The 21,577-nt window shown below is 39.4% G+C and overlaps 1 protein-coding gene and 1 non-coding gene across 2 annotated transcripts in view; both read left to right on the forward strand.

Annotated features, from left to right (window-relative positions):
- Nucleotides 1–251: 251 nt before the first annotated feature.
- CLIC4 (CLIC family member 4) overlaps nt 252–21,577 on the forward strand; it is a 51,388-nt gene continuing 30,062 nt past the window's right edge. Inside the window, exon 1 of the mRNA XM_016216291.2 lies at nt 252–397. Coding sequence (XP_016071777.1) covers nt 326–397 — 72 coding nt within the window. The 5' untranslated portion in view covers nt 252–325. The remainder of the gene's footprint in view (nt 398–21,577) is intronic.
- Nucleotides 8,803–8,925, forward strand: LOC148092351 (U4atac minor spliceosomal RNA). The gene has a single exon (XR_015715117.1). It is a non-coding gene; the product is annotated as a U4atac minor spliceosomal RNA (small nuclear RNA).

The following is a 21,577-nucleotide window of genomic DNA, read 5'->3' on the forward strand; positions in this document are numbered from 1 at the left end:
CGAGCCCGCGCGGTCTTCTTTCCTCTCCCGCCCGAGGCCACGCCCCCGAGGCCCGGCGGTCTCGTTCCTCCCTGAGAGATCACTCAGGGCCTTGGCCCCGCCCCCAACGGGGCCCCGCCCTCGGGCCCCGCCCCGTGGCTTGAAGCCGCTACGGCTGCGGCCGCCCCAGAGTCGCGCTCGAGGCGTGAAGAAGTGCTGAGGCGCCGAGGCGGAGGCGAGCTCCACGCCGGGACTGTCCGGGAAGGCGCGGCGAGTCCCCACCAGAGCATCCCCGGAGCAGAAGCAGTCGCCCCACCGGTGTCCGCGGAGCCTAGTCGACCCGGCCATGGCGTTGTCGATGCCGCTGAACGGGCTGAAGGAGGAAGACAAAGAGCCCATCATTGAGCTTTTCGTCAAGGTGAGCGCTCGCCCGCCGGCCCGCCCCTCTGAGTCCCGGGCGGCCGCCGGGCTGCGGGGGGCGGCGGCCCCGGGCGCGGGGCGCTCTTCAGCCCCCACGCCCCCGCGGCGCCCCCGCGTGGCGCCCAGCACCCGGGGCTGCTCCCGCGCCCCCGGCCCATTGTCTCCGGCCCGCCCGCGCCTTCCCGCCGCCGAGGTCGGTCCAGGGAGCCAGGGAGGGACCGGGACCCCCGAAAGCTAGCACTCCGGGGCGGCGGTCACCGCCTCCAGCCCTGCGGGCTCCGGCAGACGCCACACCGTGGTCCCCCTCCGGCCCCAGAGGTCCCCAGGACCAGGGCGGGGGTGGGTCCTGTCACCCATCCCCGCCCGGGCGCTGGGCCCCGGGCCCCCATCCCACCCCTCGGCCCTCGGGTCCCACCCCCAGCCGGGGAGCAGAAGCTCGAGCCAGTGGTGAGATGAACTGAACTACTTTGGACGCTTTCTGAAAGAACATTTCTCTCCCCGATGGGATGAAGCTAACTTTCATTTTCCATGCAATCTTAATTTTTTTTTTTAAAAAGCAGACATTCCTGGGCTTCCGGAAAAGCCCGAGATTCCCAACTTGGGTTTTCCTGTTTTAGGTGTTTTACCACCATCTGGTTTTCTTGTTTCTCAAACGCGGAATGTTTTGTATGATGCAACATTTTGGCTGCTCCCCTCGGTCGCTGCCTCGGGAAAGATTGTGTGTGCTCTTTTGTTTTGAAAGAAAAACTGATGAGGGAAAGAAATCATAACTTGTTTGGGCTTTAAAGGGTTGATTTCCCCTTCTGGTCTCTTCAGTTTTTATATCCTGGAACTGCTTTATTTGCTGACAAATACTACCCCTGTCCCTTTCCTTTTTTTTTCTTTAATATTATTTGCGCAAAGGAGAGAGTAGAAGTTAGCAACATCTGGATCCAGCTGCGTTCCTCAAAACTTCTTTAAAATCCTCTAGGTTCTCTTAGTTACTTACTTCAGCAGACTCATTCAGAGCCATGCTCTGAAGAAAAGTTAACAGAAATCCAGGACAATTTTGTTCATCTTTCCCCCCTGAGTAGTTTAACTAAGGGAAGACATTGAAGGTTGTGTTTGAGGCATGGAGAGAACTGGTCTGTAAGTGATCAAAATAGTGTCTGTTTTAGGATTTTTCTCTAGGTTATCAGTTTTAGAAACATTTTGCTCTAGGGAACTGAAACAGGAGATAGGTATAGAAACCCAGAATATTTTAAAAGAGTCTCAGTTACTTTGGGTGGCAGGTAGAGTACTCTGAGGTGCAGAGAATGTAGAAAGGAAGCTGAAATAAGAGAAAGGAAGAGGAGTGGAAGGTGGCATGGAGAATGGTGAAGGGTGGGTTAGAGATTAGTGTTAAAAATTTTTTTACTGAGCTAGGAATAGGAAGAAATTTCCATTACTCAGAAACAGTGTATCTACTAAAAATCTAAAAAAACATGATGCTTAATGGTGAAACTTTAGAAGTAGCATTAAATTTAGAATCTGATAAGGATACTGTCAGTAATGGTTTCTTTTCAGTATTGTACTGGAGATCCTAGCCAATACAATAAGACAAGAAAAAATGAAGTATATGAATTAGAGAGGAAGAGGTTAATCCTTAATGACCTGCTTGCTAATTTAAAAAAAATCTATATTTTTATTGATTTTTAGGGATAGAGGAAGGGAGAGGGAGCCAGAGAAATATTGATTGGCTGCCTCTTGCACGCCCCCTACTGGGGGCAAAACCTGGGCATGTACCCTGACCAGGAATCAACCATCAACCTTTAGGTGCATGGGAGGACGCCCATCCAACTGAGCCACACTGGCCAGGGCCCTGCTTACTATTAATTCAACCCTTAAATTAGTAGGAGAGGCACAAGAAGCATTGTTTTGCAAATCTGAGTCATTTGCATACCCCCTTCCCAACTTTCCATATTTGTGTTAGATGGGTATTGTGATATTATTTACTAAATACAACTTACTTTTTTTGTTTTTTTACTCCTCACCCAAGGATGTTTTTTTTAAAAAATTGATTTTAGAGATAGAGGAAGGAGGAGAGAACTTGAGAGAGAAATATCGATTGGTTGCCTTCCGTAGGTGCCCCGACCAGGGATTGAACCTGCAACTTTAGGTGTAAAGGATGATGCTCCAACCAGCTGAGTCACTCAGCCAGGGCTCTACAAGTCACTTTTTATTTTAATTTTATTTTTTTAAAAAATATATCTTTATGATTTCAGAGAGAGGAAGGGAGAGGGAGAGAGAGAGATAGAAACATCAATGATGAGAGAACCATTGATCGGCTGCAGCCCACAACCCGGGCATGTGCCCTGACCGGGAATCGAACCCTGATCGCCAGTATCCTAGGTCGATGCTCAACCGCTGAGCCATGCCCGGCTGGGCTACAAGTCACTTTTTAAAAAACAGCTTATCTTTAAGTAGTAATAGCTGTGAAACTATGGATTAGATGTGGAGATTATATTCCTTATAATGATAAAAAATGTTTGTGAATGAGCTAAAAGCATCCGTTTACCACTAGTTGTAAGCCTTTGTCACCGGCCCTGGTGGCAGAGAACCAGGGTTCAAGTCACAGCTCTCTACTCACTGGCTTAGTTACTCTGGGCAAGTCGTTTTACCTCTTGGAGATTTATTTTCCTTGTTTCTGAGGTATGAGATGAAATGTTTTCTGTTGCCCTGTGATTCAGTTTAGGCAAACTTTGTGCTAATGTAAACCAAGATAGTTGTTTCAAAGGAAAAAAGGGGGGGGGGGGTGGCAGATAAATTATAAAGAATGTTTTTCATTTCTTCTCAAAACAGTGTGGAAAATGCAAATGGGGGAAATACCCTTGTAAATATAGTTATTTTGAAAGTAGTGAGGGGGCAGAGGCCATGGTTCTCCAGTGTAGTATTTTAAACCGTGTTAATTATTCTGCTAAAAGGTTTCTGTAGCAGAAAACTATTATCTCAACTTAAAGCACATGAGTGAAAAACATTGAGCCTACTTGTTTAGGTAGCTTTAAATTTAAGAGAAATAGGCTAGGACCTTTCCAACTAGTGTGACTGGACTCAAAGCTACATTTCCCTTCCTGGGGAGTATTGTTTTTGGAATTATTTGCCCATAAGCCCAGTGACTCCCCATCTCCTGTATAATAGCAGTTGTCTATTTTTGTATGTTCGTTTACCTCAACACTGATAGGCTAGGAACCTTTCCAGTAGCAAAGAGGCTTACTTACAAAGGCAGTCATCCTCAACAGAGGGGATACCCACTTCCTCAACCCTGAGGGACTTGGTAGGTACATATATTTTGATAACACCAGCCCCACTTGGGAACCACCAACCAATAGGGTGAAGTTCAGACCCTTGTAAGGGCCTAAGGTCTTGTCTGACTGCTGCTTGGGTTTCTAATCCAATTTGTTCAATTACTAATTGTGTGTTTCAAGACATATTGCCTAAATGTTTCTCTGCAGCATCTGCACAGTTGAGATATTAATAAACCAACGTCATGGGATTAAATTAGTTAATATATGTGGCATAGAACAGTGACTAGTACACAGTAAGCAAGTAAATGCTAATTATGTGTCATTTTTGAATGTACATATTTATTTGCACATCCCCCTACTAGTCAATAAGAAATTCGGGAGGTGGTTGTAAAAAAAATAAATCTTGTGCAGAGTGGCTTAACACCTAAGAATAGCTGTTTCTTTTGAGATATTTGGCAGGGTTTCTAATGTGCTTGGACCCTGGAGCCAGATTGCTTGGCTTGGATCTGGCTTCCAGGAGTGTCAGGCAAATTTCATAAGTTCTTAGTACCTTTTTTTCCTGACCTCTAATATCAGGATAATAATAACAAATTTGTACGATTGCTGAGGGGATTAACTGGTAATCTATATGTATTAATTAGGGGAGTTTAAGATGCTATAATTAAATAATCCACCCCAAACAATGGTTCAAATAAGATGGAGTTTATGTTCTTTCTTGCCTAGCAGTCCAGTTCAGATGTCCTAGATGTTGGGGTGGCTTTCCTCAGAGTTGATAGGGATTAAGGCTCTTTCCAGCTTGTTTTTACATCAGTCTTCTGAGTAGTCAAAGCTGGTTGGCTGAGAAGTCCTGGTGGTAGCCTGTGAGAGGTGGAGAGTGTGGAGGAGGCACATTTCTCTTAAGAGTTGCAGCCCACAAGTTCTGCCTGTCACTTACTTTCATATTCCACTGGGGAGAACTTAATCACATAGTTTCATCTAACTGCAAGGAATGCTGGAAAACGTGATCTAGTCATGTACTACCCTATGTAAAGCTTTAAAATAGTGTTTGGCACACAATGAACACCTATTTTTGTTGTGGATGATAGTATATTATTCTTAAATGTGGGCTCCGCCTGGCTGGGTGGCTCAGTTGGTTGAGCGTTGTCCCATACACCAAAAAGATTATAGGTTCGATTCCCCATCAGGGCACACATCTAGGTGCCCTGGGAAGCAACTGATCGATATTTCTCTCAAACATCGATGTTTCTCTCTCCCCCACCCACTTTCTCTCTAAAATCAATTAAAAAAAATATCCTTGGGTGAGGATTTAAAAAAAAGGCTTCATTACTATAATAGGATTCAGGGATTCTATAAATTCTTGAAATTACATAAAAGTTCTCTGTAAGTCGTGTTCCCCCCTCCCCTCCAGATTCCTAACCCAAGGGTTAAGAACCATTTTTCTAAATAAAGTAAATGGTGGCATTCTGGTTGTCAAGCATAATTCACATAAGAAAGGTATAGAAGAAAGATTTGGGCTAGATGATCATTAAAGTCACTTCTGTCTGATTATCTGTGACTTTACTGGCATGAGCTAAGTGCATAATACTGTTAAGTACTATGGGAGATATAAGAAATTAGTAAACATTTCCTATCTCTAGGTATATAAATTTTATTGAAAACAATACATGAGATGGTACATGCTTAAGGAATCAAGTGTGGTTCACATTAAGTTGAGCTAAGAGGTGGTTTGTAAAGATGGAAGTAGGTTTGAACTTGATCTTGAAAAAGTGGATGATGTAGGTGGATTGGGAATAGCCAAGAATGACAGTGTTAGTTGTGACATCATTTGTAAACTCCTTATGCCGGGAAGCAATAGGTAGATTGATATTTTGAAGGAAGAAGGAACCAGGAATGAATTAAGTTCCTAGTGCCAGGGAGACAAATTATTTAAAAGTCGAGAATGAGACTTTTAAAACCTAACTTAGATATTTGCTAATACATAAAATTTTCCTAGCCTTGTTTATTCTCCGAACACTTCCCTATTCAACAGCTGTCCGATAACTTCCCAGTGGATTTGGGAAGGTGTGAATGGATCATACAGATGGGCAAACGCTTACTGTTTTGTCAGTACAAAGTGAGAATTCTCCATGTTTTGTTTCAAGTAGGCTTCAACTTCCTCTTTTTAAAAAACACAGACAAATGAAATAAATTTTCTATAGGAAATAATGCTGAAAACTTTGTTTTAATAATTGAACAGAAACTAACTTAACATAGTATTACCTTGGATGTAATTGGTTTGCTCTTGATTTGAGGTTCTCAGAGAGGAAAATTCAGCAGATAGAAATGAATGTAAAAATGTGAAGTTAATGAAAACTCTGTTCTTGCTAAGTTTTGTGTAAAGACCTAACGATGCTACTCTTAACAAAGGCGAAGATGATAATTTTGGTTAAATGTAAAAATCTGAGAGAAAGAGACCCAAAATGGAAAAGAAACAGGAGACTTCTGAGCCAAGGGAATGAGCACATGAGAAGCCTAACACAGTCTGAATAATAATAGAAAAGAGGCAATGTGGAGGAGCTGGCTGTCCCTAAAAGTCACATGTGGTTGGAAGGATGCTTACGGAGTTGCCTGGAAGCTAGTTAAAGGTTCATGAGCAAGACTTTCCCCCTTCCTGTTTCGTTAGAGCTGGGGAGCCTCACTGGTTCTCCTGAATAGGGAATTAGCGAGTCCATAAAAGGGAAATACGTTAGGCAGGATGGCAAGTGTGATTAAGACAGGAATTAAGATTTCGATCAAGTAAGGGAGTGAGTTAGGATGCGTTTGCCCGTTTTAGGGACCGTTGTAGAGTGGAAAGGAAGTTTCTGGAGGAAAATAACATTTAGGTCATGATTACAAACCATCCAAGTATGATTTAACAGAAATCTAAATTTAATTCAGGGCATCAGTTTGTGAATGTTCTTGGAACTTTTAACCCTGTTGTCTTTTTTTGAGACTTGACTTCTGTCCCTCAATGCTAAGTACCAAGTATTGGTACAAAGGATATCAACTACCCTTATTTGGTTTGTTACTTTCCTTTATTTAAAATATAAAACCAGGAGACTGTATTAGTTAGTTTTGAAAATAGCAATTCAATGTAAGTAAATAAGACTATATCTGATAGCTATGCCAAAGACGGACTAGGAACATCCTTTTTTTTTGGACTTGGAGCATCTTAAATTTTAACGGTAATATTTTGAAGAAGTAACGATATTAGAACCAGGGCCAGGTTCATCATGCATATATTTTGTCTCATAGATTTATTTATTTATTTATTTATTTGCTTTGCTTGAAGCTGAATGCAGTGTGATTGTAAGTAAGCAAGGAGTAGAACAGGTTCCCCCCCCTTTTTTGTAATAAAATTATTACTTCCAACTTTACATGTGAATATAATTCCCTCTTATGAAAAGGATTTAGTTTTCATTGTAATAGAGTTGTAAAAATGTCAATCATCTGTAATAATTTAAGCACTGAAATTTACCACCATGCAGCATAGCGATTTACTGGTATGTGTGAAAGGAGAAAAGAATCTGAACAGACCTTGAGTATAATATCAAACAATTCGTTGAGAGCTGAGGTAATTAAGAACTTTAAAGATCTGTGAGTTTAATGCATGTTTTCCTCTAACAGCCAGTTACTGTATTTTGGACATGGAGACCAAGTAGTAGGTTATGAGGGTGAAAGTTCATTAAAAATGAGACAGCCAAATTAGTCTGTTGTGCTACTTAGGGAAAGGGAAGCGTGGTAGCTGTGAGACCAGACTACATAGTCTAATTGAGAAAAAGAAGGTGGTACCCTGGCTGGTGTGGCTTAGTTGGTTGGTTAGAGCATCATCTTGTGCACCCAGAAGGTTGAGACTCATTCAGGTCATAGACCTAGGTTTTGGGTTCAGTCCCTGCAGATCGATGTACCTCTTTCACGTTGATGTTTCTTTCTCTCTCCCTCTCCCTTCCTCCCTCTCTAAATTAAAAAGAAAAAGTAGATGGTTACTTAAATGAAATTTTGGCTTTGAATACACATATGCCCAAGACTGAATTGAAAAATTTTCAGTCCTTGTTGGGTCGCTCAGTTGGTTAGAGTGTCTTCCTGATATGCCAAGGTTGTGGATTTGATCTCTGGTCAGGGCACATACAAGAAGCAACTAATAAATGTATAAATAAGTGGAATAACAAATCACTATTTTTTTATCTCTAAAATCAATAAATTATTTTTAAAAAATGAGCTAGGATGGCTCTTCATCACCTTTATGTAAAAAACAACTTCATCTTTTCCCTCAATAATTAGTTATGTGTCACATTCTATAATTTTAATCTATTTAAAATAAATTGGATACTTCTTGTCTTAAATCTTAAATGGACCCTATTTTCTCTAGTTCTTTATTGAATTAGAAGTCTTTCATATTATGATCCCAATTTGTATTTCCAGTCTTACCCCCACTACAGCTGCAGATTTACTTCATGTGCTAGCTGGTTTGGTCCTGAACATGCCCTGGACCCCTCTGCCTTCATGGAAGATTTTTGCTGGTGTTTCCTTCATGTGAAATATTTTTGGCTGCTTCAATCTCTCCCCCCGCCTTTAGTTTCTGCCTGCTAGAATAATATTCTTTCATGCAGTCATTTAACGATACTGTCCTAGTGGCTTGGATATATTCATGAACATTATGGCGTTCATTTGCAATTGTGGGAGACAAACAATAAATGTATGTCTACTAGTGATAAGGGCTATGAAGAAAAATGAGGCAGGGTAAGGAGTATAGAGAACTTAACAGGACATTTGGTAGCCTTGCAAAGAACAGCACATAGGAAGGCAAACACAGAAGTGGGGAGGCTAATTAAGGAGGCTGTTTATTCATGCATGAGATGATGGTGGCTTGGACTAAGGTGAAAAGTAGTCTGATTCTGGATATATTTCTAAGATGGAGATGTGTTTCCTGATGGTTTGAATGTGGAAAATGAGAGAAAGGAGTCAAAGGTGATTCCGAGATTTTTTTTGTTCCGAACAACTTAGAATAATGGAATTGCCATTAACTGACATGGGAAGGCTGGGAAGAACTAGTTCTGGTGGGGAGACGATCAGAATTTTAGTTTTTGACATGTTAAATTTGAACGTGTTAAGAACTCATGGAACTATCCTTTCTTGGGGTTGCACTACTGTCCAATGAGAGTGTAGTAAGGGCAGTGCTGCTAACTCCTAAACAACACTCGCATCAACTAGAGCTCTGCTTTACCTTGGTGCAATTTTTTGAGGGAAGAAAAAACAAACTCACGGAACCAATTGTTTAGTAGGAGAGACTTAAGCTAAAGAAATACACAAAGACAGTATGTAATTACATTAAAGGCAAGAACAGGGTGTCTTGATACAGAATGGCAGGAATCTCAATTTAGATGAAAGCTCTTGGGGGCTTTGAGAAATTACATGCAGGATGACTAGTATTACAAAAATGAGGGGTAGAGCATTCCAGGCTGGGGGAATTGGCATATGTAAAGGCCAGAGATAAATTCACCAAATTGAGAGTATGTCTGGAGTAGAGAGGTGTAGAGTGAGTAGTAGATGGGCTGCACAAGAGGTCCTTGTGTGTGTGGGAATTTTATCCTTAGTATAAAGAGCATTTCTCAACAGGGCTTAAGGAGGGGAGCGTCATGGCTTGATTTGCATTTTAAGATGAATATTCTGCCCACTCTGTGGAAAATGAATTAAAGAGAGGCAAGAGTGGAAACAATGAAAACTAGTTGGAGGCCATTACAATCAAGAAATGATGGTGGCTTGGATTAGGGTGATGATGGAGAGAAGAGAAAGGATTTGTGATAAATTTTGAAGGTGGAGTCACTGGGAGGGTATTAAAGAAGGATTTGTGTGAGAGAGACATGTGAGAAATGACTTAGGTTTCTACTTAGAATCACCTGTTGATAAAGATGCCTTTTATTGCCCGCTGTGCGTGGCTCGGCGATTGAGCATCGATTGACCTAGGATCCAGGAGATCGAGACTGGATTCCCAGTTAGGGCACATGCCGGGGTTGTGGGCTCGATCCCCAGTAGGAGGCGTGCAGGAGGCACCCGATCAATGACTCATCATTAATGTTTCTCTCTCTCTCTCCCCCTCTCCCTTCCTCTCTCTGAAATCAATAAAAGACATATTTTGGGGAAAAGCCTCCTATTAATGTAGAGGAGGAGCAGACAGTGTTCCATTTTTGACTTGAGTTTGAGGTGCCAAGTGGAGATGTCTACTAGAAAGTTGGATATAGAGATCTGATGCACAGAAAGAAGTCTAGGGAGAGTAGAGAAATTTGGGATTTGATAGATAGTATCATTTATTTATCATTAATTTCAGAGAGAGGAAAGGAGAGGAAGAGAGAGAGAGAAACATTAATGATGAGAGAGTCATTGATCGGCTGCCTCCTGCACCCTGGGCATGTGCCCTACCAGGAATTGGACTGTGATCTCCCGGATCATAGGTGGATGCCCAACCGCTGAGCCCTGCTATCTGGGCTGATACATAGTATTTAAAGTGTGGATGAGAGAAGAGTAGGGAAAATACCCAGGACCAAATTCTGAGGAACTTTCCACACTTAGGGGTTGGGTAATGGAGGAGAAGCTGGGAAAGGAGCACAAGGAGGAATTGTGGTAGAGCAATAATGAGAAGACGAAAACTTGTAAGAGTGAAGTACCAAAGAAGCTGGGAGAGGGTTTTAAGAAGGAAGGAGTGGCCAGGTGTGTCAAGTGAGATGACTGTCTATTTGATTTATTAGCCTGGAAGTCACTGGGAACCTTACTAGTAACGGCTTTGGTGGACTGTGCTGGGGAAGCCATAGTGGAGTGTGTGTGGGGGGGAAGAGTGAACAGGAAGAAAGAGTAGGGTCACTGTGTAAATAAAGCCAACTCTAACAGGACACCTGGCTAATTAGAAGAAACCCACTGGTAGCTGGAAGGTGATGTATGTTAAGGAAAGGCTTTTATAAAAAAAAAAGTATGAGCCATAAGAGCTATAATGTTGGAAGGAACACTATACACCATCATGTTAGAGGGGAAAATATTTCCCATGCGTCATCATAATTCACTGATGGGGAGATCTGGCTTGTATATTTAGAATTGATGCTTAGTCCCACTGACTTACATTTTTGTTGCATTTCCCAAATGCAGGAGATAAAAGAAATACATAGAAGATATTTCATACTTAATTAAAATAACATGGATATTTATGGGGTGCTTGCTATGGGCCAGGCAATATGCTAAGTGCATTATTTGTGTTAATTCATTTGATCTTTAATCAAATGTTTGCTGAAGGAGTATACAGAACCTCCAACCCGCCCCCCCCCCCCAGGGTTGATTCCAGAGGCGGCTGGTGGGAAAAGAAGAAATAAAATATCATATGATTGGGGAAAAGCAAATGCTGATTAAATTCATAGAAATATTCATATAAGAAGCCAGAGAAATAGGCTGAAAGTGTGATGTAAGTCATTAGGTTCGGTTCATATTTGCTGTTTTGATTTGGTGCCTGAAAATGACTCTTATTTTAGATTGAAATGAACAGATTTACTTTTTTTTCCCCTCTTGCAAGATAAAAAAGATTGAAGGGAGAATAGAATCTACAACTCTGTTCTGGCCCTGAGGATGTGTCTTCACAGCCACTAGGATGAAAAGTTGCAGTCTGGCCTGAAGACTCAGCAGGGATCCCTGTGCTAGATTATGGTGTTGCCTTGGTATTGCTTGTAAAGGTTCCAAAGTCACAACCAGGGGATGATTGTTCACTTGAAGTGTCACTGTATTCCCCGTGTAAGGCACTAAATAGTCTATTTCAGAGTTGAAGATGGTTAGAATTAATATTTCAATAGGCAATTGAGTTGTCATTTGGAAGAGTGGATATTAGTGTCATTTTTTCATAGAGTAGTGGCTAAGAGCATCGTCCCTGGAGCCATGTACACAGTGTTTCAATCCTGATTCTGCCTTTCACTAGCTGCCTTAGTGTCTCCACTGGGGTAATAGTATCTACCTCTTGGGTTTTTGTAAAGATTAAAAGAGTTAATATAAGAGAAGTACTTAGCATTTGGCATATAGTAAACATTGTTTTCTTATTATTCCATGGGCCTTTTGGAATGCTGAGTTAAGACTCTATTGGCCCATGATTATTTTATATATTCAATATATGTGGTTTCAGTCTCCAAGTGGAACTAAAAGAAGCATCTGCCAGGCTGTCCCTACAAACAGGTGGGGAACTTTCCATTTTTTATCAAAAGAGCAGGTTTAGTGCAAAAAAATTCCAAGATTAGACCTGAATTTATTCCCGAATTAACTTTAGTGAACCATGATCCATCTGACACTTATTAGGTAACTAAAGGATAGTCGGGTTGGACTCTGCCATCTTAGACCATCTGCCTCAGCAGCTCTTTCTGGACTTGTAGCTAAAGCTGAGAGTCCATTATTAACAGGAATGTTTTTCTTGTTTCTTTTTTCTTTCCAACTTCCCCTCCCCTACTTTTTTGTGAGATCACAAAGAAGTTGATAATCTATGGCATGTAGGATCTAGTGGTTCTGCAGACTTTTTTTTAAAAGATTTATTTAATTTAATTTATTTGTTAATCCTCACCCAAGGATATTTTTTCCAATAGAGTAAGGAAGGCGGGGGGGGGAGATATGAGAGAGACACATTGATTGGTTGCCTCCCGCATGAACTACCAGGGCCAGGGATCGAACTCGCAACCCAGGTATGTGCCCTTGACTGGGAATCGAATCCAAGACCGATGCTTTATCCACTGAGTCACACCACCCAGGGCTGTAGAAGTTCTTTTGAATTACAGTTTTTGGCGTATATATTTCACTTAGCTCCCTGTGCTACTACATTTCACTATTCCTTGATTTTTATGGCCTTCCCTCATAAAGTTGAACTGGTCATATATTAACGGGCATTTATGTAATGACTTCTTTAGGGGAAATGCAGGAGAGATTAGGTTCTTTCTTTTTAATTTGTAGCAGAAGAAATTGAACTAGTGTAGGTTTATAGGTTTTATGCTTAGTAATTTTTGAGGGGTAAACGTAGGAAGAGTTGAAGTCTCCTAATTCCTAATTTATTTCTAGACCCTAATTTATTTCTAAGGTGAAAAGATTTTTTTCACCTTAATCCACAATGGAATGATGATAAATTTAGAAATTGAGCATGGCTATAATTGATAGATGATGTAAGGATCATAAAATGACTTTAAAATCCTTCATTTTATGATAATGTTATAAGCTTCTTGAAAGTACTTAATTTATTCCTATATAAGAGTACATTGATACATAAAAATGAATAGTACGTTTTCTGTTAAAGTCAGAATAATAATCATAAGGTAATAGGTAGTACTGAGTGCACATTGTGGTCCAGGCACCAGAACACATGTGCCAAACCCTTTACGTATGTTAGCTAATTTAATCCTCATATACACCGCGAAATAGGTGCTGTCAATACTATTTTACACATGAGGCTTGCCGAGCTCATTGCTTGTGTGTGGTCGCAGGGCTAGTAAGTAGCAATATTGGAATTTGCACCAAGGCCTTTGTGATCTGGGGCCTAACTTAACCATTAAGAGGTTTTTTATGTGTATATGTATATTCTTTTTCTCTATTTGAAAGTTGAATTTTTATCTACCAGAGTTTTGTTTTTACTATTTTCTCTTTTCATTCACCCTGAAAAAAAAATTCTGTGACTGTTGAAAGATATTTCTAAAACATACTAACAACCAGTACGCCTAGATGGTTCTTTAAATGAGTTTGATTGCTTTCAGTTCTTTTGGTTACATTGGAAAGGAAACTGTAAAATTTCCATTACCTCACCTCTGTGCATTTTTGGGGCCTGGTTAATTAGTATTTTATAAAGTACTTTAAAAGGGTTATTTATAAACTTGTTAAGGAACTTGACCATCACATATTTGATTTAGATTTTTTCCAATTTAGAAGTGTCAGAGCAATCCAACTTAAAAAAAAAGGTACTAAATTGTTAATATTTTTCTGTGTGTGTGTAACCTCAGCTTCAGAGGAGCCTATACTACTAATCTTTGCATTGTTGATAGTAAAAAAGCAAGGAAGTTTCTTTTTGTGGAGAGAGGAAATGGCTGTTAGCTCAGGACTTTATCCTTATTAGGTATAAACTAAATATAGACGTGTAATCCAGGAGTGAAGTCATATCTATAAAGTTTCTTAAGCAGAGCTAATGAGATCAGCCAGTGCTTTAGGATCTGGGTTTTTTTGTTTCTTCCTTTTTTCTTTTTTCTTTTTTTAATTTTTGGCTCACTTAAACACTTACCAAACTGTTTAGTCCTATGGTCTCCGTTCCATTGTCCCTCAAAAATCCCAAACCATTTACAAGGAATCTTTCTTTAAAACAAACAAGTTTAAAAAAAAAATCTGCTTTGTGTATAAGCAGTTGCTTTTTCCTCTTTTTGAAGCAGGTTGTCAATGTTAGTTTCTTTAGTTTTTTTGACCCTGTGGTCATTTTCCTATCACCAGTTCTTTTTTCTTTCTTTTTTTTAAAGTTGTTTTTGTCCCTAAATCTTTTTCACACATTTTTACTACTGTGAGGCTAGACTCTTGTTGTCTAGTGTAAGAAACATATGTTTTACTTAGTATTTTCTTGGTTTATTTTGTTTTTAAGTCAGATCTCAGTGTGGTCAAGTGGTAATAGGATTCTTCTAATTGATTGGTTATAGATCTTGTAGAACAGAATGAAGGAATAAATCTGTTTATGGCCAAAGCACATGTTCTCCAATAAGGACTTTGAAAAACCCCTCCAGAAGCGTTGTTAAGTAACTGTTTTCAGCTTTTGTGCCTCCTTCTCAGAGACAGCCCTTTGCAAATGGGCCTGAAACATTCAGGCTCTCAGGAGTGTGCTGTGCTTCTGAGGAGGAGGAGGAGATAGATGCCTTTATGGCATGTTTTACTACAAATATTTTGGAACACAATTAACTGTAAAAAGTTGCCCTCCTAAGTTGAGTTCAAATAGCTTCTGACTCCTTCTCTGAACCATAGTAGAGCTAATCCTTCCTCCCTCTGGAGCACTTTGTGTGTTTGCATGTTCTGCCACGCCTCCGAATCGTTTTTTCATCATATCTTTGTTCCAGGCTAGAATGTTGAATTCCAGGAAATCAGGGATCAGGGACTATTTTCTTTATCTTTTATATCTCCCACCTAACACAAATCTTGTTATACAGGAAATAACTCATTAATTCAGCAAGTATCTCTTAGTGTTTGTTTTTGGGCAAATTGGTATGCGTAGTCTGGGGATAGAAACACATAGAGGATTGTCTCTGGTGTCATGTTCTATATTATATCATGGTAAAATACCAGAGATAAAAATAATATTCAGTTATTGAACTTGAGACATGTAATTTGGGTTTTTTGAGTAGCCGCTTACTTAGATAGCCATTGATCTAAACTTAATAACAGATTGGTTTAGAGGTCTAGAACCTTCAGATTGTATAACTGAGGACCAGGTTCAAGTTGTTCTCGTCTGTAAAGTGGGTGTGTGTCTTAGAAGTGATGTACAATCTAGTCCAGATTTATTTTATGTACTAAAGTAGCCTTAGTCTTGGGTGTTTAGGCCCAGACAGAAAGTTGAGACCTTTTCAGCTTCAAAGTTGAAATTTCAGAGTCAGATCCAGATAATTAAATTCTCACAATTAGAAGCAGTTTATTAGACAACAAATATAAATGATGCCGATAGAAATTTTCAGTGACAGTGGGGGCAATGTACCAGAAAAATCAAAACCATTTCAAAAGTGAATTCTTTGACTAGAAAATAAAGTTTCTAGATGAACAACATGAAAGATAAAGGGAAGGTTTTGTTTGTTGTGTATAAAATAAAACAAATACAGAACTATTCTCAGTTAGAATTTGCCTTTATCATATTTAAGGCAGCTGTGCATTGAAATGGTAAGGAAAAATTTCAATAATAAGCAAGGTATCTTGTACTATTCAGATACTTGATATTTATTTTAGGACAGCCAAAGAGAAGAGTTTTGAATGTTAACTTTTCACCGTTGCAACATGTTGCTGAGTATATAATTTTAAAAGAAATTTATTTTGTAGTATATTTTAATGAAAATTTTGAACATGGATAATTCGAAATAAAATACCAAAGGTTCATTCTTTCATGTTTATTGAGTGCTAATATTTTATATTAAAATATTCTATAGCATTTTTATGATTGCAGATTTTCATTGTTTGTTGTTATCATTATTAATCCACTGTTTGTAGTCATTTAGAGGTCCAAAATTTAGCTATTAAACAATATTGTGATGTGTATCTTTATAGCCAATTTTTTGTACATAATCATATCATGTAGTTCTGTTTTTAAAGTCCCTCACATATCTCATTTATCCTCTGAATCCTTTCCTTTTTTTACCAAAAGTGTAATCTCTTAAAAAAAAACTTTTTGGAGAATTTAGATTTTTTACAAAAGGAGAAATCAGATTTTGACTCTACTGCTGAACTCTGTGGAGTTTCTAGGTCTGGGAACTTGTTTATGAAGAGAAATAGCTCTTACCCACTAAAGTTAGGTAGCTGCCATAGCACAGATCAGGGAAGAGGAGTATTTTTTGAACACTTAATTGTTTTCTTTCACTCTCAGGACTCCTGAGTCTAGTTTATACTACTGCATGTATATTTTTAAACTGCCTTTAGGGAAAGTGGGCTGCTGGATTTTGACTTGCATGAGAATTTTTTTTTTTAATATATTTTTATTGATTTCAGAGAGAGGAAGGGAGACTCGGGAGAGAGAGAGATAGGAACATCAATGATGAGAGAGTCATTGATCGGCTGCAGCCCACAGCCTGGGCCTGTGCTCTGACTGGGAATCGAACCCCGATCACCTGGATCCTAGGTCGATGCTCAACTGCTGACCCACGCCCAGCTGGGCTGCATGAGAATTTTTAGCCACTCCCAATGTATTTGGCTTCAGCTGATACACAAGGGAAGACTGGCAGTGAATTTATCTTTGGTTAGAAGATGTTAAAAGAATGAAACTTAGTGAAAAATTTGAGGTAACGTTTTTTTGTACGTGACCAAAATGAGGATAACTAATTGTAAAGGGCACAATAATGTAATAATCATGCTTTAATATAATGAACACATATTGGTTTTCTCTATTCCTGAAATTAACTCTTTAAATGTCAAGCATTTAGAGTCTACAGTTTTATCTGAAATTACCTTGATTTCACTTTGATTCTTTAAAGATATTTTTGCTCGATATAAGGTTTTGGGTGATTTTTGTTCTTGTTTCTATTTCAGCACTTCAAAAATGTTCCATGTTTTCTGGTCCCCATTATTTCTGATGAGAATTAAACTGCCATTCAGATAATTATTCCTGTGTATGCAGTTTGTTGCTTTTTTCTAGCTACTTTAAAATTTTAATTTTTTCTTTGCTTTTTAGCATTTTAATTATAATAAACCTAGGTGTGACTTTCTTTATATCACTCCTACTTGATGTTCATGAAACTTCTTGAATCTGTACACTTATTTGCGAAAAGTTTGGCCATTATCTCTTCAATATTTTTTAAAATATGTTTTTATTGATTTCAGAGAGACAAAGGGAGAGGGAGAGACAGCAACATCAGTGATGAGAGAGAATCATTAATTGGTTGCCTCCTGCACAAATTGAGCCCGCAGCCTGGGCATCTGCCCTGACCCGGAATCCAGCTGTGACTGCTTGGTTTCTGGGTTGAAGCTCAACCACTGAGCCACGCCTGGCTGGTCCAGGTAGTGTATTTTTTTAGTTCTAGAATTCACATTTTGTTCTTTTTGTGGGCTCTTTCTACTGAGATTTCCTGTCTTCATTTATCATGAGCATATTTTCTCATTTTAAATCATTGAGCATAGTTATAATAACTATCTGAACAATTCTTGTCTGCAAATTACGGCATCTGGATCAGTTAGGGGTGTGTCTCTGATTATTTTTTCTCTTGAGAATGGGTGATATTTTTCTGTTCCTTTCTACGTTGAACCATTTTGGATTGCATTCTGTATATTGCAAATGACAAGTTGTAGAAACTTTGGATTTTGTTATTTTCCTCTGAGCAATATTGGTTTTGTTTCTTTTTTAAGCAGGTAGTTAACTCAAGCTGCAGGTTTTAGGACTCCCTCTCTCTGGCTCTCTTTTTTATGGTGTTCTACCTTATTTTCCAGTGGTGATAGTGACTCTGAACTCTGTTCTTTGGTTCTTCAAGCCAGCAGCACTGAGAATTTTCTTTTGGAGTTTTAGCTGCCCTGCATGGCACAAGGTTAAAAGATAAAAATTGGGGAAACTTGTCCACTCTATTTCCTTTCCACTCCCCTCCCACATCTGTCTGCTTTTGTTCATTCTATAGTGCTGTCAAGTGGCTTTTTTTGTCTAGAAGTTGTCACTGTTAGGGGCAGAAGGTTGATCCTATGGGATCTACTTGGTCATACTAGAAGCCTCAAATTGATTTTTAAAAATTAACTTTATAATTTTAGAATAGTTTTAGATTTATAGAAAAGTTACAAAAATAGTACATAGAGTTCTCAAATTTATTTTAAAATAAACTGTTTCTAAGATATATTAATATTTGCTTGACTTCATAAAATGCTGAATTTAACTGCCGATTAATGTTAGCATTCTGAATACAAATTCAATGGTGCAGCAATCGCCTCGGGAGCTAGTGAGCTGGGTAAGACTATTTTTGCCTTTCTGCTAAGTGGCCTCAGCTGTTATGCTTTTTGAACCTAGATCACCTTTGTGTGTGTGCATGTATGGGTGTGTGTATGTTTGTGTGTGTTTTCTATATTTTCCTTTGCCAGCTCTATTGATGCAGCCCATTTCCTTTAATTTTCTATTGTAATTTGTTGTGGTTTGCTAAGCCAGATAAGCAGACTTGTTAAAATTTGTTTGAAATAAGAATAAATAATTTCTGAGAGCTTGAATGTTGAGTTGATGGGTCAGGTATTTAGTACATGGTCTTGGTGACATCGGTGTTGGTTGTTTAGAGGCCACTAGCCGTATGTGGCTATTGAGAGCTTGAAATGTGTCTGGTTTGAATTGAGATGTACTATAAGTATAAAATATACGCCAGATTTCAAAGATTTACTACAAAGAAAAGAATGTAATAACATTTTTTTGTTGATTGCATGTTGAAATATTTTAGATATGTTGAATTAGGTAAAATATTATTTAAATTAATTTTACCTGTTTCTTTTTACTTTTTTAAAATAGGACTACCAGAAAATTTAAAATATCATTTGTGGATTACATTATAATGGTTGTAGTTCAGGTAATTTATCTTACTTGATAGGTCATGTCCATATGAGTTAGATGGTGGTTGTACCATATGAATCATGAGGCTGAGCCTGTGAGATTCCAGCATCTCTTTCTTAACTTGTTATAAGAAACTGTAAAAGTGGTCAATGGCATGGACCTCAGAGTTCAGACTTCAGTCTACCACTCCTCAGTTGTATGACCTGTGGCAAGGTATTTAGTTTTGCTAAATCTGTTTCCTTATCTGAAATATGAGGAAAAAATAAACTAACTTCATACAGTTATTGTGAGGATTTACTATATATGAATCACTTTCATATGGTACATATCGAGTAAGAAATGAATTGCTAAGTTAAATGGTAACTATTAACTTGTTCCTGGGCAATTTTGGTGACATTTTCATTTACTGTAGTTGATTCTTACAGGGAGTAGATTCAGGGTTGATCCAGATAGGAAAAAGGTTATATACCTTTGGCCATCTTTTTAAAATTAAAAAAAAATTGATTTAGAGCCCTGGCTGGGTCGCTCACTTGATTGGAGTGTCCCTTGGTATATCAAAGGGTTGCAGGTTTATTCCCAGTACTTAGGTTGCAGGTTCAAACTCCTCCCCGGTCGGGGTGCCTGCCGTAGTCAGCCAATCCATGTGTCTCTCTCACATCTCTGTCTCTCTCTCGCCCCCTCTCCTACTGTCCTTAAAAAAAAAATCAATGGAGCCTGGCCGGGCGTGGCTCAGCGGTTGAGCATCGACCTAGGATCCAGGCGATCAGGGTTTGATTCCCGGTCAGGGCACATGCTCGGGTTGCGGGCTCGATCAATGTCTCTCTCATCATTGATATTTCTATCTCTCTCTCTCCCTCTCCTTTCCTCTCTCTGAAATCAATAAAGATATATTTAAAAAAAAAAAAAAAAATCAATGGAGCCCAGCGGGCGTGGCTCAGCAGTTGAGCATGGACCTAGGATCCAGGAGATGAGGGTTCGATTCCCGGCCAGGGCATATGCCCAGGTTGCGGGCTGCAGCCAATCGATGACTCTCTCATCATTGATGTTTCTCTCTCTCTCCCTCTCCCTTCCTCTCTCTGAAGTCAATAAAGATATGTTTTTTAAAAAAAAAGAAAGAAAAAAAAAATCACTGGAAATAATATACTCAGGTGAGGATTAACAAAAAAATTTTTAATTGATTTTTAGAGAGAGATAAATATCCATGCGAGATTGGAACATTGATCGGCTGCCTCCTGCACACCCCCTACCGGGGATCGAGCCCGCAGCCCCGGGCATGTGCCCTGACCGGGAATCAAACCCGCAACCTTTCTGTGCATGGGACGGCACCCAACCAACCGAGCCACGCGGGCCAGGGCTGGCCATCATTTTTTTCCCTTTTTTAAAAAAAAAAAAATCTTTATTGATTTCAGAGAGAGGAAAGGAGAGGGAGAGAGAGAGAGATAGAAACATCAATGATGAGAGTCATTGATTGAGACCACAATTCCCGGGCATGTGCCCTGACCAGGAATCGAACCCCGATTGCCTGGATCCCAGGTTGACGCTCAACCGCTGAGCCATGCCCTGCCGCGCATTTTTCCCCTTTCTTGTCATTCAGTATATATGTATATTTGTAATCCTCATCAGAGGATATGTTTTCATTGATTTTTAGAGAGAGGAAGGGAGAGAGAGATGGAAACATCGATTGGTTGCCTCCTGTCGACGCCTAGACTGGAGATTGAACCGGCAACCTAAGTACGTGTCCGACGGAACAGAACCTGAAACCCTTTGGTGTATGGGAGGACACTCCAACCAAGTGAGCCAGCCAGCCAGGGCCGTCATTCTGTATTTTTAATTATATGGTTTATAATTTGCTCTGAAGAATCTTTGTTCCTCTTATTTTAGGCTTTTGAGGACTGAATGTAAACTTTCCAGAACTTGTTTTCATTATGGTTCTGTTGTACTTAGATGGAAAGTCTGGTCATTGTATATCTGACACTTTGTTTTAACAAGGTATTCCTGCTGAGACATTTCAGATTCGATTTTAGTACAGATTAGAGCCATTTTCATTTTCAGCATATGCTTCAAATATGTAGCAGAACAAAAATATTCAATAGACTCTTTCTCATCTGTCGTTATTTCAGTTAGTAGTTTTTGACTCTCTTGCATCCAGCATTTTTTAAAGCAATATGAAGGAAAAAGCAGTTCTGTCGTATTTAAGCAGTTTACTATTTTGTCAGTAATTAGATACAAGAAGATTATCATGTGTAAACATTTGGAATATTTTCTTTAAAAATTTTCTTAAATCTAAAAAAGAAGACAAATAGTACAGAGGTGTATAAAGTTAATATCCCTGTCCCTTCCTCTTTCCAAACTTGCCCTGACATGTAAACAGTGTTAATTTTGGTTTGTAGCCTTCCATACCTAAGAAATATCTTCAAGCCAAGGCTACATGCAGCTCTGTGTTTGTTACCTCTTCCAGGGATTTTCCTTTTTATCTTCCAGCAAAGTATAGGCACAGTTACCCCCATCTTGAGGCTTTCCTTTACCCAGTTGCTTAAGCCAGAAATCTGAGAGTTACTTGATTTCTTTCTTTCCCTCATTTCCCACATCCAGACCATCCACAAGTCTTTAGGATTGTACTTTCCCAATTCAGTTTAATCCATGCATTTCTTTTCATCTCCATTGC

Source organism: Miniopterus natalensis, chromosome 9 (genome assembly GCF_054644295.1).
Source record: "Miniopterus natalensis isolate mMinNat1 chromosome 9, mMinNat1.hap1, whole genome shotgun sequence".
NCBI classification, from domain to species: Eukaryota; Metazoa; Chordata; class Mammalia; order Chiroptera; family Miniopteridae; genus Miniopterus; species Miniopterus natalensis.